Consider the following 12,559-nt stretch of genomic DNA (forward strand, 5'->3'; position numbering starts at 1 on the left):
ATTGTTTTTGGACCTGAAAAATATATGCTCAGTGATATTAAATGGCTATTTAGAATCCACAGCTTGCTCCAGTCATTGGCTACATGTAACAATACTATTAAAGATGTTTTCTAATGAAAAAGCTTGTTTGTCACTATGTAATGAATGTTTATCTTTGTAATGAGTAGTTTCATATCTCTAGAAGAGCGAAGGAAAGATGAACAGAAAAGGTGCAGTACTCTTTATTTGAAGGAGAGTGGCTCCCTCTTGTGGAGAGGACCCTACTGTACAAAATGATACAGCTTTACTGTAAATAGTATAAAAATTATATTAAATAAAAAGAGTGACTGAAGGGGATCAGCTCGAATGTAATATACAAAATACAATCACATTTGTTTGTCCCTATACAATGTAGCTGTGTGGGACAACTTTGTGATATTAGTCAACAGCAAACATTGAGTGACATTGACAGCAGCTTCCATGCCATGTCCAGATGGAAGCTGCTGTCAATGTCACTCAATGTTTGCTGTTGACTTTGTTGTTTCTTTTGCCTGTTGTATTTAATGTCTCTGTTGCACTTTGAAGCAATACGGTACTATACCCAAGACAAGTTTCCCCACGGGGACAATAAAGTATAATAAATCAATCAATCAATAGTCCTCTCCCTCATTAACAGCTGAGCTGACCAACATCATCTGCAATGCCATTGCCAGGTACTCTTCGTGTTTCTTCAGATGGTTATGATACATTGCTTCTCATTTACACTGTATTGTGCAAATAGGCTAGGCTACTCGAGTACATACATCATCATTTCGTTTCCATAGTCTACGTGATGCACATTATTGTTGTTTGCACTACGACACACCTTGCACTTTAGCCTATATATTGTTTGTCTTTCATATCTGTATTGTTATTTATGTATAATTGTGAATATTGTGTCTGTAAATCATATTTACATTGTATGCCTATATTGTGTTATTGCTTGAGAGTCCTTGCGTGTGTGTTTGGCCAAAAAATCTATCTGATTATGATATTTTCCAACCTCTTATGTATTTCTCAACATTGTACACCGGGCGCGAATTTTTCCGGCCGCGCGGCGAGTTTACATAGAAAGTCAATACAATTCGCGCGAACTGGGCGGCGGGCGGCACGGCCGGCGCGAATTGGCGAACCCGGTGGCGCGGCGGCCAGGATTTGCAAATTTCAATTTTTTGAACTTTCTGCAGCGGATTCGCGCGGCAACCCATTGGATCCCGCGGCAAGATTGGGGCTACTGGGCTTCATTGGTTTCAAATGTAGTCCGACTCCTAGACCTGCGATGTTGGGGACCAACACAGGTGTTTCAAATGAATGAATTAGTTATACTGCATAGGATTCTATGCAGTAGAGCCAATCAGATACATTGAAACACCTGTATCGGTCCCCAATATGGCAGGTCTAGGACTACATTTGAAACCCAATGCGCACAAGAATATTTGCGCATGCTCCGAAGGACAGGATTTGCTCTTCTATTTCCTGCTTGGCGTTACACTCGGAGCGATGGCAGAAGTGAAAGCCTTCCTAATTTTTGCAGGTACATCCAATCATTTAATGATTATGCTCTGTGTCTGCAGATGTGTGTCGTTGCAACAGCGGGCTGGAAAAGCTCTTGCTATGGGAATGTCTGTGCAAATGTTTACGGAGTGATTGATGGCTCCAAACCTGGGCTAGCTGGCGCCTCATGGGTGTTGGAGCTCAGGCAGCATATCGTTCCTCAAATGCAGATAGCTAAGATTATTTAATCCACGGTGAAAATATTTGCTCATTTACTGTTGTTCGTCTCGATTCTTGTAGTGGTCTTCCTTAGTTCATCGGTGCTTGCAGTTGTCGAAGATCTAGATGAAACGTAAGTGATGCTCTCTATTTTGACAGTGTCAGCTTCCTGTAGCCAAGGCTTCATCACAGTGTCCTCAATAGATAGCCAACTGTAACTAGCGAACAACAAATCCAGTGTATTTAATCATGTGTGCTTTTCATTTCAGTCTGAGGACAATGGATTGATAGTTTGCTATCTGTACTTCTTACCGGGCATTTGAGTAAAGCAACCTTCTATTGTATTTTCAAAATATACACGTTATCTCCCCCCCCCCCCCTCCCAACAGATTTAAAGATACCAGAGTGGATGATGTCTGGCTGGTGGATGTGAGTCCTGTGTCTGACACACACACACACACACAGACACACACACACACACACACACAGTCTGGGTCCATTCAGGGCTCCCTGCTGTCCCCACCACCACTGTCCAACTCATCCTTTACGGAAGTGGCTTTGCTGGGGTTTTTGATGGTCGGAGTGTGTGTGTGTGTGTGCGCGCGCACTGTATGCGTTCACTCTGTGTGTTTAGTGAATGAGAAGTCATGCGTGCATGGTGGCCAAGGCCGGGGGGCTGCGTGGGGTTTACAGCAGAGTGTGATGTCCTGAGCACATCCAGCTGGCACCCGGAAGGGCTTCTGCCCCCGTCACACTGTCTGCACGGGGGGGAGGTGATCACAATCACTATAGTTATACACCCACATGGATTAGGGTATTAGAGACACATGCACGCGCGCGCACACACACAACATTCATGCAGTCTCATTCAAAATAGAGATGTTTCACAGATAGTTAACCCTTCGATGCTCCAGGACTACACACATACACATACACACACACACACACACACACACCTCTGGGTAATGGGTGTATGTATTCGTTGTTGATTACAATTTCCTTTTTGAGGATGTGTCTGCATTTAAAACCTTAGTATGAGCCAGTTATGATCACTGTGTTGATATGTCTAGCGTTGACAGTAATCCACGCCTGTTTTGCGTCAAAACAGTTTTACGCACCATGGTGTGGATATTGTAAAAAACTGGAGCCGGTTTGGCATGAAATCGGCGCGGAGCTGAAGAGCTCGGGATCTCCAGTCCGAGTCGGCAAGATGGACGCCACTGCATACTCTGGTGAGTAGACGTTGCTCTGACCGGTATGTCACAGTCTCCTCCATGCCCTTTAAAGCCTGTCTGTAACCTTGTGAAACCCAGGCATGGTAATGCTAGTTAATTCAAGTAAGCCTCAGTCTCTGGTTCAGCTTTTTAAGGAATCTGGATCAGTGCATCTTTTGTTCTCACTTTGACCCCGAGCCTCTACAGTTCCAGAGAGGTCAGGGAAGAATTTTTACAGCTCACTTTGTCGGCCCCCAGGTGAAGTGTTTTTGCTTCCCTATGTAGAGGTAGGATCTATGTCCATCCCCCCCATTGCTCTCTGTAAAGCGCATTGTGTTGCCTCTATGTATGAAATGCACTATACAAATAAAGTTTTGATTTGATTTAGTCTGTTTTTATGCTTGAGATCTATGCTTTTTGATACAGGGATGGCATCCGAGTTTGGAGTACGGGGATACCCCACGATCAAACTGTAAGTATTTTGGTACCACTTCACATATCTCATCAACACAGCCTCACCAGTCTTTTTGCAAAGCCTTGTTGTGATTTCTCTATATAACATGAATACACTTTGCCAGCGTGTAAGATGTAGTTTTCGCAGCCAGAGAAGTTTTACTCTGTATCTCACTTCTTAAAGGATTAACATGGTAATTCAATATAACACTTTCCATATATCTTTAGGCAACAACAAAACAAATGTGTTGAACTATTTCAGAATTCATCCATAAAAATTATTTTAAAATATGTTTTTATAGGTCTGAATCTGCCACTCAAAAAGTTCACTCACTCAAAACTGGGCGTGATTCATAACAACTGATTGACAGTTCTCTGAGCAAATGACCAACTGGAATCATTATGATTGACAGGCGTGTGCCCCGTTACCATAGCTACCACCGCTCCGAGCTAAACAACACAAGAGCTAGATCGCGCAACAGCCAGATCAATAGCCATTTTTCTAGCTGCTAACCAGGGGCATTTACAAAGTCCTTAATATTATATTAACCCCCAAACATTATAAAGATACACGCTACCTAACAGGCCCTATCCTCGAATTTGCATTAGGCCAATTTGGGAAAAGTACGATAAAGGTATAACGACGGCACGTCTCCCCCGCGACAGAGGAAAAGCCCCCTGCAGCCGGCCACGCAAGCTTGGAGGCTTGGGCTATTAGACTTATAGCTTTCAGCCAGCTACGAACAGTATAGACCTAGTTAGTCAAATAATTGCAACTGTGGGTCTTACCAGAAGACAGATCATTTGCGCTGTGAAACCGACATAAAATCCGCATTGTTCACCAGTCTAACGTTATTTATCTTAGTAGGTGTCCAACAAAGCCAGTTGAACACTGAAACGTTACTGTTCTGGGAACATCTGTCAGTTGTGGTGATATAAAGGAATTGAGTGGAATACCACTGCAATAACTGATTATTAGTCAGATCAATTAAATCATTATAGCTTGTTTCATACAAAGGCAACACAATGTGCGCTTTACAGAAAGGGGGAGAGGATGTAGCCTACATGTAGCCTACTTATCCTACCCCGAATTATGTGGGAGACTGCATGCGTTTAGAGAGATAGCGGGCCATGCACCACGACTCCGTGAGCGCAGCGGTCAAGGGGTATAGCCTACTCCGGAGTCTGGAGACTAATAGGTCATGCAGTCAATAGATCTCGTTTTGAATGTTATTGTAATGCCATCTGGTTCTAATAGAATATATCTACTGGAGCTGTTTAATCCCAAAATGCGCAATGCTTCCTGAAGTTGGGTCGGATCGAGGTGCTGGGATGATCAACATTATGTGGAGCAGATGCCACAGTGATGATAAGGTTTACACAACTTGCAGAATGTTTTGCAGAATTACAATTATTTGGAGTTGTAAATTATGAAAGGAACATAATAACTTGACTTAATATCTTCACCTCCACCCACCCTGAAATGTAGTCATAATTTTAGCACAATAGCCTCTATATGCGCATCACAACGCTTCAATACAAGACCTTAGGACAAACGATTCAGTATACAGCAGGTGTGTTTGATCAAGTTAAGATCTCAATGTGAGAATAAATAAATGACAAAAACCCGCACGGGTACTGTAGGACTACGTCTTTATTTTCCGAGGTAATTGTTGCACATACAACATGACATTAAATTAAGACAGGCTACTTTCTCATAAAACAGGGCGGTGTTGTAACATATTTATAATAATATCATTAGGTGACATTGGCTGCAACCTGCCCTCCAGGACCTGCACACCCCCAGAGCCCTGAAGCGCGGGACCTGGACCTCCCGAGTCCCAGTATTGGAAATGTAGTGATCGGCTACAAGAAAAGGGGACAAATTATAAAAGCGATTAGTAATAGCATCGATATTTTGCATATGCAAAACAGCATAAATTACAACAATAGGCTATTTATCAGTAAGTCTAAATTATATCGAATTAAGTTTGAGCGAGAGATAATCGGGAGATTCTTGTGGAGACAAACTGACTTATATCCACCTTTGACTTCGTAACTTTGCCTATTGTATTGGCCTATACAACAAAGCACGCTCACAACAGTTATGGTAGGCTATCGCTCCGGAAACCTTACAGCACAGTTTGCACCTGGTGCAAGTAGATTTGATGCCAGGGAAGAGTACAGTATGGTGAACTGTGTTTCTGCCATTGCACAGGACTGCTAACGTTACCAAAAGCAAATGCATTGAGAGCTAACGTTAGCATGCTAGGATAATTAACACATTAGGCTAGCTAACGTCAACAATCTGAATAAAGACAGATAGCTAGCTGGATCAGACAGCTTTTTAAAAACTGTTGCCAATTACAGCTAACGGTTATGGTTCGTTTATCTACCATTAGCTAGGTTGGCTACTAATCAGACACGATCATGGTAAAAACTTCCCAATTTGTATGACAACCACAAATACAATTAGGCCTATAAAATGTACAAATTATATTAAAATAAGAGGTGGTCATCATTGAGACTGCAACTATTCAATTGTTCTCAAGATGAGAAAAGGTTCAGAACTACCTTACCGTGTTCGATAGATGGTGAAACGGCGCAGACAGGTTTCTGTTGGAGGCGGTGCAGGGGAGTGGAGGCGGGTTTTTCAAACTTTAGGGTGACGTCAACAAAGGGAAAAACGTCACGAATTCGGAGTATTTTTACCCCGAGTCAAATTGGACTGAAAATGTTACGCTTCCAGTTTCTCAAAAACGACAAAACGGATATATTTAATGTTTTTATTGTGTTTCTTCAATGTCCTATTGTGCAAATAGCACGTTCAAACTCAAAAAAAGTGAAAATGACCATGTTAATCCTTTAATGATCACTCCGCTCAGTCTTCCCCTGTGGTTTATGTCCCCATGAAACCTCTTTGGAGTACAGCCTGGTACCTGGGAGAGTGGCCCTTCAGGGAGTTGGGTGTTGTTGTCACTTATACCCACAGGGAAACACATGGTCGTATAGGAAACTAATTATATTCACAAATATTATTGCATTAAAACATCCTCATTCGAGTGCCTGTGGTTTTACACAACAAATAATAATTCCTGGCGACAGATCCTGTGATGTTTCATTTCTGATTCAACGCTCACATACTACGAACCGTCTGCAATCTCAGCGGGGTTCGTCGCATTAAAGGAGGAGAGTGATGAAACGTCCTCTGGGGACAGTGGGGAACATCTAGAGAAGGAGAGAGGGACAGATTGAGAGTCTCGTCTCCCCCTGAGTTGATTAGCTTTGTGTACCGGCGTCACCTTAGCAAATCCTCCTTGTTGGATTCTGCCAGCCATCGGGGTCGGTGGTGTAGCTGCGTTGGTTCAGCGGGGGAAAGAACACTTTGCGTTGTCGCCTGTGCCGAGCGCTGACTTTGAAATGATGTCTGACCGGACTCGGGGCTTGCCTGTCTCAGCCCCTGGCTCACTCAGAGAGGCCTCACCTTGGCTTCAGCCGCAGGGCCCCCACTTTTAGCAACGGGTTGAGGATTGTGTCTTTCCAGGCTTCGGCTCACTGCCTGCAGGCAATCACCATTAACTTTGACATTTCATGCGTGTTCGGCTGTCTTTTAGCTGTGACATTTCTGTTGTTTTCCACAGCAGTACAATCCGTTGCGTTCTTTTTGTGACAGTTCTAGCCCATCTAAGGTGCTTTGTCAGTGTGTGTGTGTTTAAGAGGACGCAGTGCCATGTAATTACAAAAGCACCGAGATGGGTCTTTTCTCATCTGACTGTTCTATGTCACCCCTCACTGCTTTGATTAGTGGCATAAAGCATTTAAATTGCTACTGCATCTGAATTCTCTTGCTCTCTCTCTCCCACCTTCTCTCTCCCTGTCTGTCTGTCCGTCTCTCTTCCTTTGTCTCCCTCTTTCTCCTCTCCCTCGGCGCCTCTCTTTCTCTCTCTTTCTGTCTCCCTCTCTCTCTCCTCGGTCCCTCCCTCTGCCTCCCTCTGTCTCTCTCTGGGTCTCCCTTTCTTTCTCCCCTGGCCTCTCTCTCTTCCTCCCTCTCTCTCTCCCTCTGCCTCCCCCTCTCTCCCCCTTGGTCTCCTTCTCTCTCGGTCTCAATCTCTCCATCCCTCCATCTCCCTCTCTCCCAGGTTGAAGGGGGATCTAGCCTATAACTACAAAGGACCAAGGACAAAGGACGACATTGTACAATTTGCCAACAGGGTGGCAGGGTAAGCCACATGACTCCTATGATGTGCTGCATGAATTTATCATCTCTTCTTAAATATTATACTATAAAGGGGCATCGACGGGATTGAACGGATATCACTTTACATGGATAGACCAAACTAATACTTGATGCCCTGAGTATTGTGATTCACAATCAGGACAGGTGCTAATTGGATCCAGTGGTCCACTTATTTTCAACAAAGTATATTCACTTGTGTATTATCACTGATGACAAAGCGGTACGATTGCAGCAAACTAGGCCCCTGACTAGCTCTGCTGAACCCATGAACAGTGCTCTCTGGCTGAGGGTGTTGAGTTTCCAGCTCAGATCTTCCGAGGCCCCATTATCGGCCTGACACATAGCCCGCCTCCAGAGGGGAAACCTAACCTGATGCGTGACCGAAGGCTTGATCAAACGCCTGGCAGAGAGTTGAGTCCGGAACTGCAGTTCTCAGAGAGTCCACCAGATGGTGCTAGATACTACCCTCAGAAAACCATGGCGGCTTCAGTGTACAGGGCTGAGAAGCCAGTGTTGTTTGGCACATTTTGGCAGTGTTCTCTTTAACCTTTGAGGCTTCATGCCCACCAGATGACTTTTGTGTGAAAATATCATGATTATTAATATGATGAATTCACCTGCTCATTCAGATTTTTTGGTATATGGTACAGTGCACAATGTACAGTGGAATGTTGCTTCCGGCTCTGTGTTGTGCTCTAAAAGGTTACAAGTAATTACAACTTACACAAAGCTATACAAATGAAGGTACCGGCATGGATGTATTATGTACGATGTACGTATGTATCGATAGATGTAAGTAACCCCGGGAGAGGGTAAACTGTCTGTACAAATAAAGACAGGAACGTATTATGTACATGCTATAGCTATAAAGCACATCCTCAATGGAGCCGACGCGATGGCTGCAGATATACGGCCCACGCCATCTTGGAAACTTCACTTCAGTTAATTCGTTTGCACTTCCTGTGTCCTCCCTAGGCCTGCTGTACGAGCACTTCCCAGCAAGCAGATGTTTCACCACATGATGAAGCGCCACGACGTGCTCTTCGTCTACATCGGTGGAGAGTCTACTCTCAAGGTGGGTATGGGGGGGGGGGGGGAGGTGTTCATGCGAGATGAACAGTGTCCTCAGCTTGTCAGTGCGAAGGATCTCGGCAGAGCAGAAGTTCACTTAACCGGTATTGATGAACTGTAGCAAGTTCAGGTTGCACTCTTTTAGCTTGCCCGCGTTGCAACACTCCCGTCGTTATCTAGTCGTGTGATCCCTGCCAGCGGAGCCGTCATGGCACTTAGGGAGTGTTTTTATTGATTGGCTCATAAGACTGCTGCTCATGTTGCTGCTGCTGCTGTCACCGGCTCCCTAAGTGAAGAGTTTGCTCTCGCGCTAATGACACAACCTTGATGAGTGTGAGTGTGTGACGAACGCATCGAGCTACCGCAGGGCTGTTCTCGCAGAAAGTGGCTGAACGAGGTGCTGTTGCTCTGTTTCCGGTCGCAGGAGAAGTACATAGACGTGGCGTCGGAGCTCATCGTCTACACTTACTTCTTCTCGGCACCGGAGGACGTCCTCCCGGAGGTAAGAGCTCTGACCAGCAGGAAAATGTTCTCCCTGTCCCGATACACTAATTTCACCACAGGCCTAACGGTCAGCTTTCATTCCCAGTGTGCTCTCTGAGCGGTAGCTCATTGTAACAAGACTGCATTTTCTCACCACGAGAAACCGACGGCAGCCTTTCTTTTCATTTAGATGCGGGCGGCTGTCCGTGTAGCTGTCGCACCTGAAAGCCTTCAGGAATTTAATTTTCCCAGCACTTGTCATGTGTTAACCGAAATGCCAGATCAGGCAACGAGGCCCGCCAGCTGCTCTCACAGCGCCGCTTGGCACGAGGTCCGCCATATGTTCACCACGGCCTACTGCCAGCCGAGCTGTCTCCAATGGCCGGGGCCACACGGATTAAGAAGGAAACAGATGATTTATGAACGTCTTTTTGAATTATGTATTTTGTTTGCTCTCGCCAGGCGGTGACTCTGCCGGAGCTTCCCTCTGTCGTAGTCTTCAAGGACGGAGCCTATTTTACCTACGACGGTGAGTAGAGCACTTGCGCTTTTCGAACAAAGGGGCCTCTCCTTGGCAGTCCTCGCTCTGTTTCCTCTGAGCAGCTTTTTCTTGAATGGCTTTTGGCTCCAGACAACTGCCGTTTTCCCATAGAATCGATGTCTGTGTGCAGGGCGCCGAGTTGACTACAGCCCCCGCGCTCCGTGCTCGGGCTGATCTTCTCGAGCTTCGTTCCTCCGGTCTCTGCCCTGTCATCTTGGCTCACCACACCGAGATGCGGTATGCTTCCTCCGTCGTAAAAGGGTTAGTCCGTCCCCGAGTTGACCTGCGCGGTCGTTCCCGGTGGCGGCCGTACGCGTGGCGGGCGGGGAGGCCGACCTGGGCGTGGGGAGAGGAGAGCGGAGTGCGTGCTGGAGAGACCAGGGTTAGAGACAGGGCTGAGGGCTTGGCATGGTCGTGCCTTGAGTCAGTCAGTGGGAAGAATCGTGTTCAAGTCAGTGATTGGGGAAGGGGGCCATTTTGTGTGAGACGATTCCGTAGCTCTGTTTGAATGGTCCACTTCCTAGGATTTGGATTGGCGAAAACATGCCCTCTTCTGCACAACTTCTTCTACTCCTGTTTTAGCAGATCAGCGATTTTCCAAGAAGGGAAGGAAGGAAGTATTTTTAGATAATCTCTGAGCTCAGCGCATCAGCACAAGCTCACCACATTCTTGCATCACTTCCTGTATGCCAGCCCCGCTGAGCGCCTGTGGCGGCAGGCGGAAGCGGAAGAGCAGGGCGTCCAGGCACAGCCCCAGCAGGAAGGGGCCCCAGTAGTGGCTGTTGGGGAGGTCCGGTGCTCGATGCGGGGCCCTCAGAATGAAATCTAGCCCCTGGTCGGGCCCGGCCTGCCAGAGGACGTCCGTTTGCTCCACCTGGCCATTCCAAAAGGGCGTCTTCCGCTTCCAGAAGTGCAGAAGGAGGGGGTCTCCACAGCGGACGCTCACCACAAACACCCCGCACTCCTCCGAGTCCTCCAACACCTGGATACTCAGGGTGTTCTGAAAAGCCAACGTTGCCATGGTGACGGCAGTTGATGCGTGCGAACACTGGAGAGGCCGACAAAGAAGGAGGGATGATTGTCTTTCCCTTCAAAATAGAGGGATATTCACCTGAAATACAAAACAGTTTTGTCGAGAGTTTTGGTGGACATATTTACTTTGTGTTAAAAAGCTGTCATGTTAAAAAGAACAGTTGGATGGAATCAATTTTCATTACCTGTTATTTGAGTGAACAAATAATACATAAAATCATCCCTCAGTTCCCTGGACAATGAGCATAAGTGCCCTATTCAGAAGAGCCTTGTAAAGTGAACGCAGCCAGTAGTGTGAGCAGTAATTTTTACCTCGGTGAAGAGTCCTCAGCATTGCTCACTGCTGTTGAGTCCTGAAATGGCTCCTGGTCCCCACATTCATGCCCTGCTTTGGATTCCAGCGCGAGTTGAAAGGAACAGCCGCAGGCGATGTTAGCTACATGTTAGTTTGGAGGTTGTGACATATCTGACGTGTAGCGGGTAAAGGTTGTTATACTCTATGGTTGTACATGACTTCACTGCCTTTGTGTGCGTTTGATATTGTGTGCGTTTGATATCTTGGTCTGAGCACTTGATTGTACGTGGTACCCATATCATGTACAAATAAGCCATCTTGAACCTTGAGCCTCCTACCACGCCATTATATTTCTCAAAACATTTATGACCTTCCAGTAATTTAAATATGAGGGTTACATGAGGGTTACATTCACAAAGTGGTGCTTGCATATGAATAGCAGTTGGCGTGTGGTTCTTAGTGAACTTGTTGGGATATTCAAATATTTATTTTAAAGGATGGATGCCAGCAAAGTTGCACTCTACCCCAAATCCAGCAGCTCACTTTGTGTAAACCTTTGATAAAAAATGCTTTCGTGCTTGATCAGTCTGCTGCACAGAACATGGACCATTTTGGAGAATCCCTCCAGGACTGAGAACAGTGTTTCATTCATTTTTAATTGGCTAAAGTGCTCAGAATTGAAGTTCTACTAGAATGTGTTAATGTTACAGGCATAACATGTGTACGCTATATTATGTGTACTGTGTATGCTTTTGTAGGGGAGAGGTGGTGTGCTTTTTTTTTTTTCCCTCACAGTATATAAGTAGCTCAGTGCCTGTGGGGTAAAAGATAACGGTGTGCTTGCCAGCCCTGAACATGGCTATAATGAACACTGAAATACACAACAGCCTAGACAGTCAGTTAAAGTTTGCTCATTATTTAGACTTGCAGTCACAGGAACTGTCTCTGCCTAAGTGCATCTTAGCCCTGTTTATGTCTCGTGTTGCTTGTTCTGCCCACGGTGCTGCAGGATGATGCCAATGAGGTCATATCCAGCTTCCTTGTCGCTCGGTAAAGTAAATGACTATAGTTTATAGCTATGTAGCCTGTTGCTAGGCAAAGTTTATGATATTAGAACATTTATGTTTATGACATTAGAACTGCAAGGCAGAATTGGTTTGTTTACAGGGTACCCAGTGGCACGAGATGATAGTTTTATCATGAATGTGACGGAAAGATGACCTCAGACATGGAGATACAGATACTGTACGCAGGTCTAGCAAATATGTACCCGTTGATTCTTGGCAGGTAGCCTAAGCACATGGAGCTAAACGGATGGCGAGGCCTGTCTGTCGCTCACTCTCCTTGTCTCCGTCTCAACCATCCACAGCAGAAACATGTTTCCGCTGTGTCTTTCAAACTGCGATACTGCAGATTCTTCCTTTATTACTCTTCTCCCTGCTTCAGTTATGTCCCTACATCCCTCCTCTTCCCTCTCTCCCTCCCTCTCCATTTCCCTGCTT

The 12,559-nt window shown here is 45.7% G+C and overlaps 1 protein-coding gene across 1 annotated transcript in view; it reads left to right on the forward strand.

Annotated features, from left to right (window-relative positions):
* Nucleotides 1–1,508: 1,508 nt before the first annotated feature.
* tmx3b (thioredoxin related transmembrane protein 3b) overlaps nt 1,509–12,559 on the forward strand; it is a 31,210-nt gene continuing 20,159 nt past the window's right edge. Inside the window, exons 1-9 of the mRNA XM_084461470.1 lie at nt 1,509–1,552; nt 1,813–1,864; nt 2,121–2,160; nt 2,840–2,963; nt 3,372–3,417; nt 7,538–7,618; nt 8,611–8,710; nt 9,131–9,208; nt 9,652–9,718. Coding sequence (XP_084317596.1) covers nt 1,519–1,552; nt 1,813–1,864; nt 2,121–2,160; nt 2,840–2,963; nt 3,372–3,417; nt 7,538–7,618; nt 8,611–8,710; nt 9,131–9,208; nt 9,652–9,718 — 622 coding nt within the window. The 5' untranslated portion in view covers nt 1,509–1,518. The remainder of the gene's footprint in view (nt 1,553–1,812; nt 1,865–2,120; nt 2,161–2,839; nt 2,964–3,371; nt 3,418–7,537; nt 7,619–8,610; nt 8,711–9,130; nt 9,209–9,651; nt 9,719–12,559) is intronic.

This window comes from Borostomias antarcticus (genome assembly GCF_949987555.1).
Source record: "Borostomias antarcticus genome assembly, chromosome: 2".
Classification (NCBI taxonomy): Eukaryota; Metazoa; Chordata; class Actinopteri; order Stomiiformes; family Stomiidae; genus Borostomias; species Borostomias antarcticus.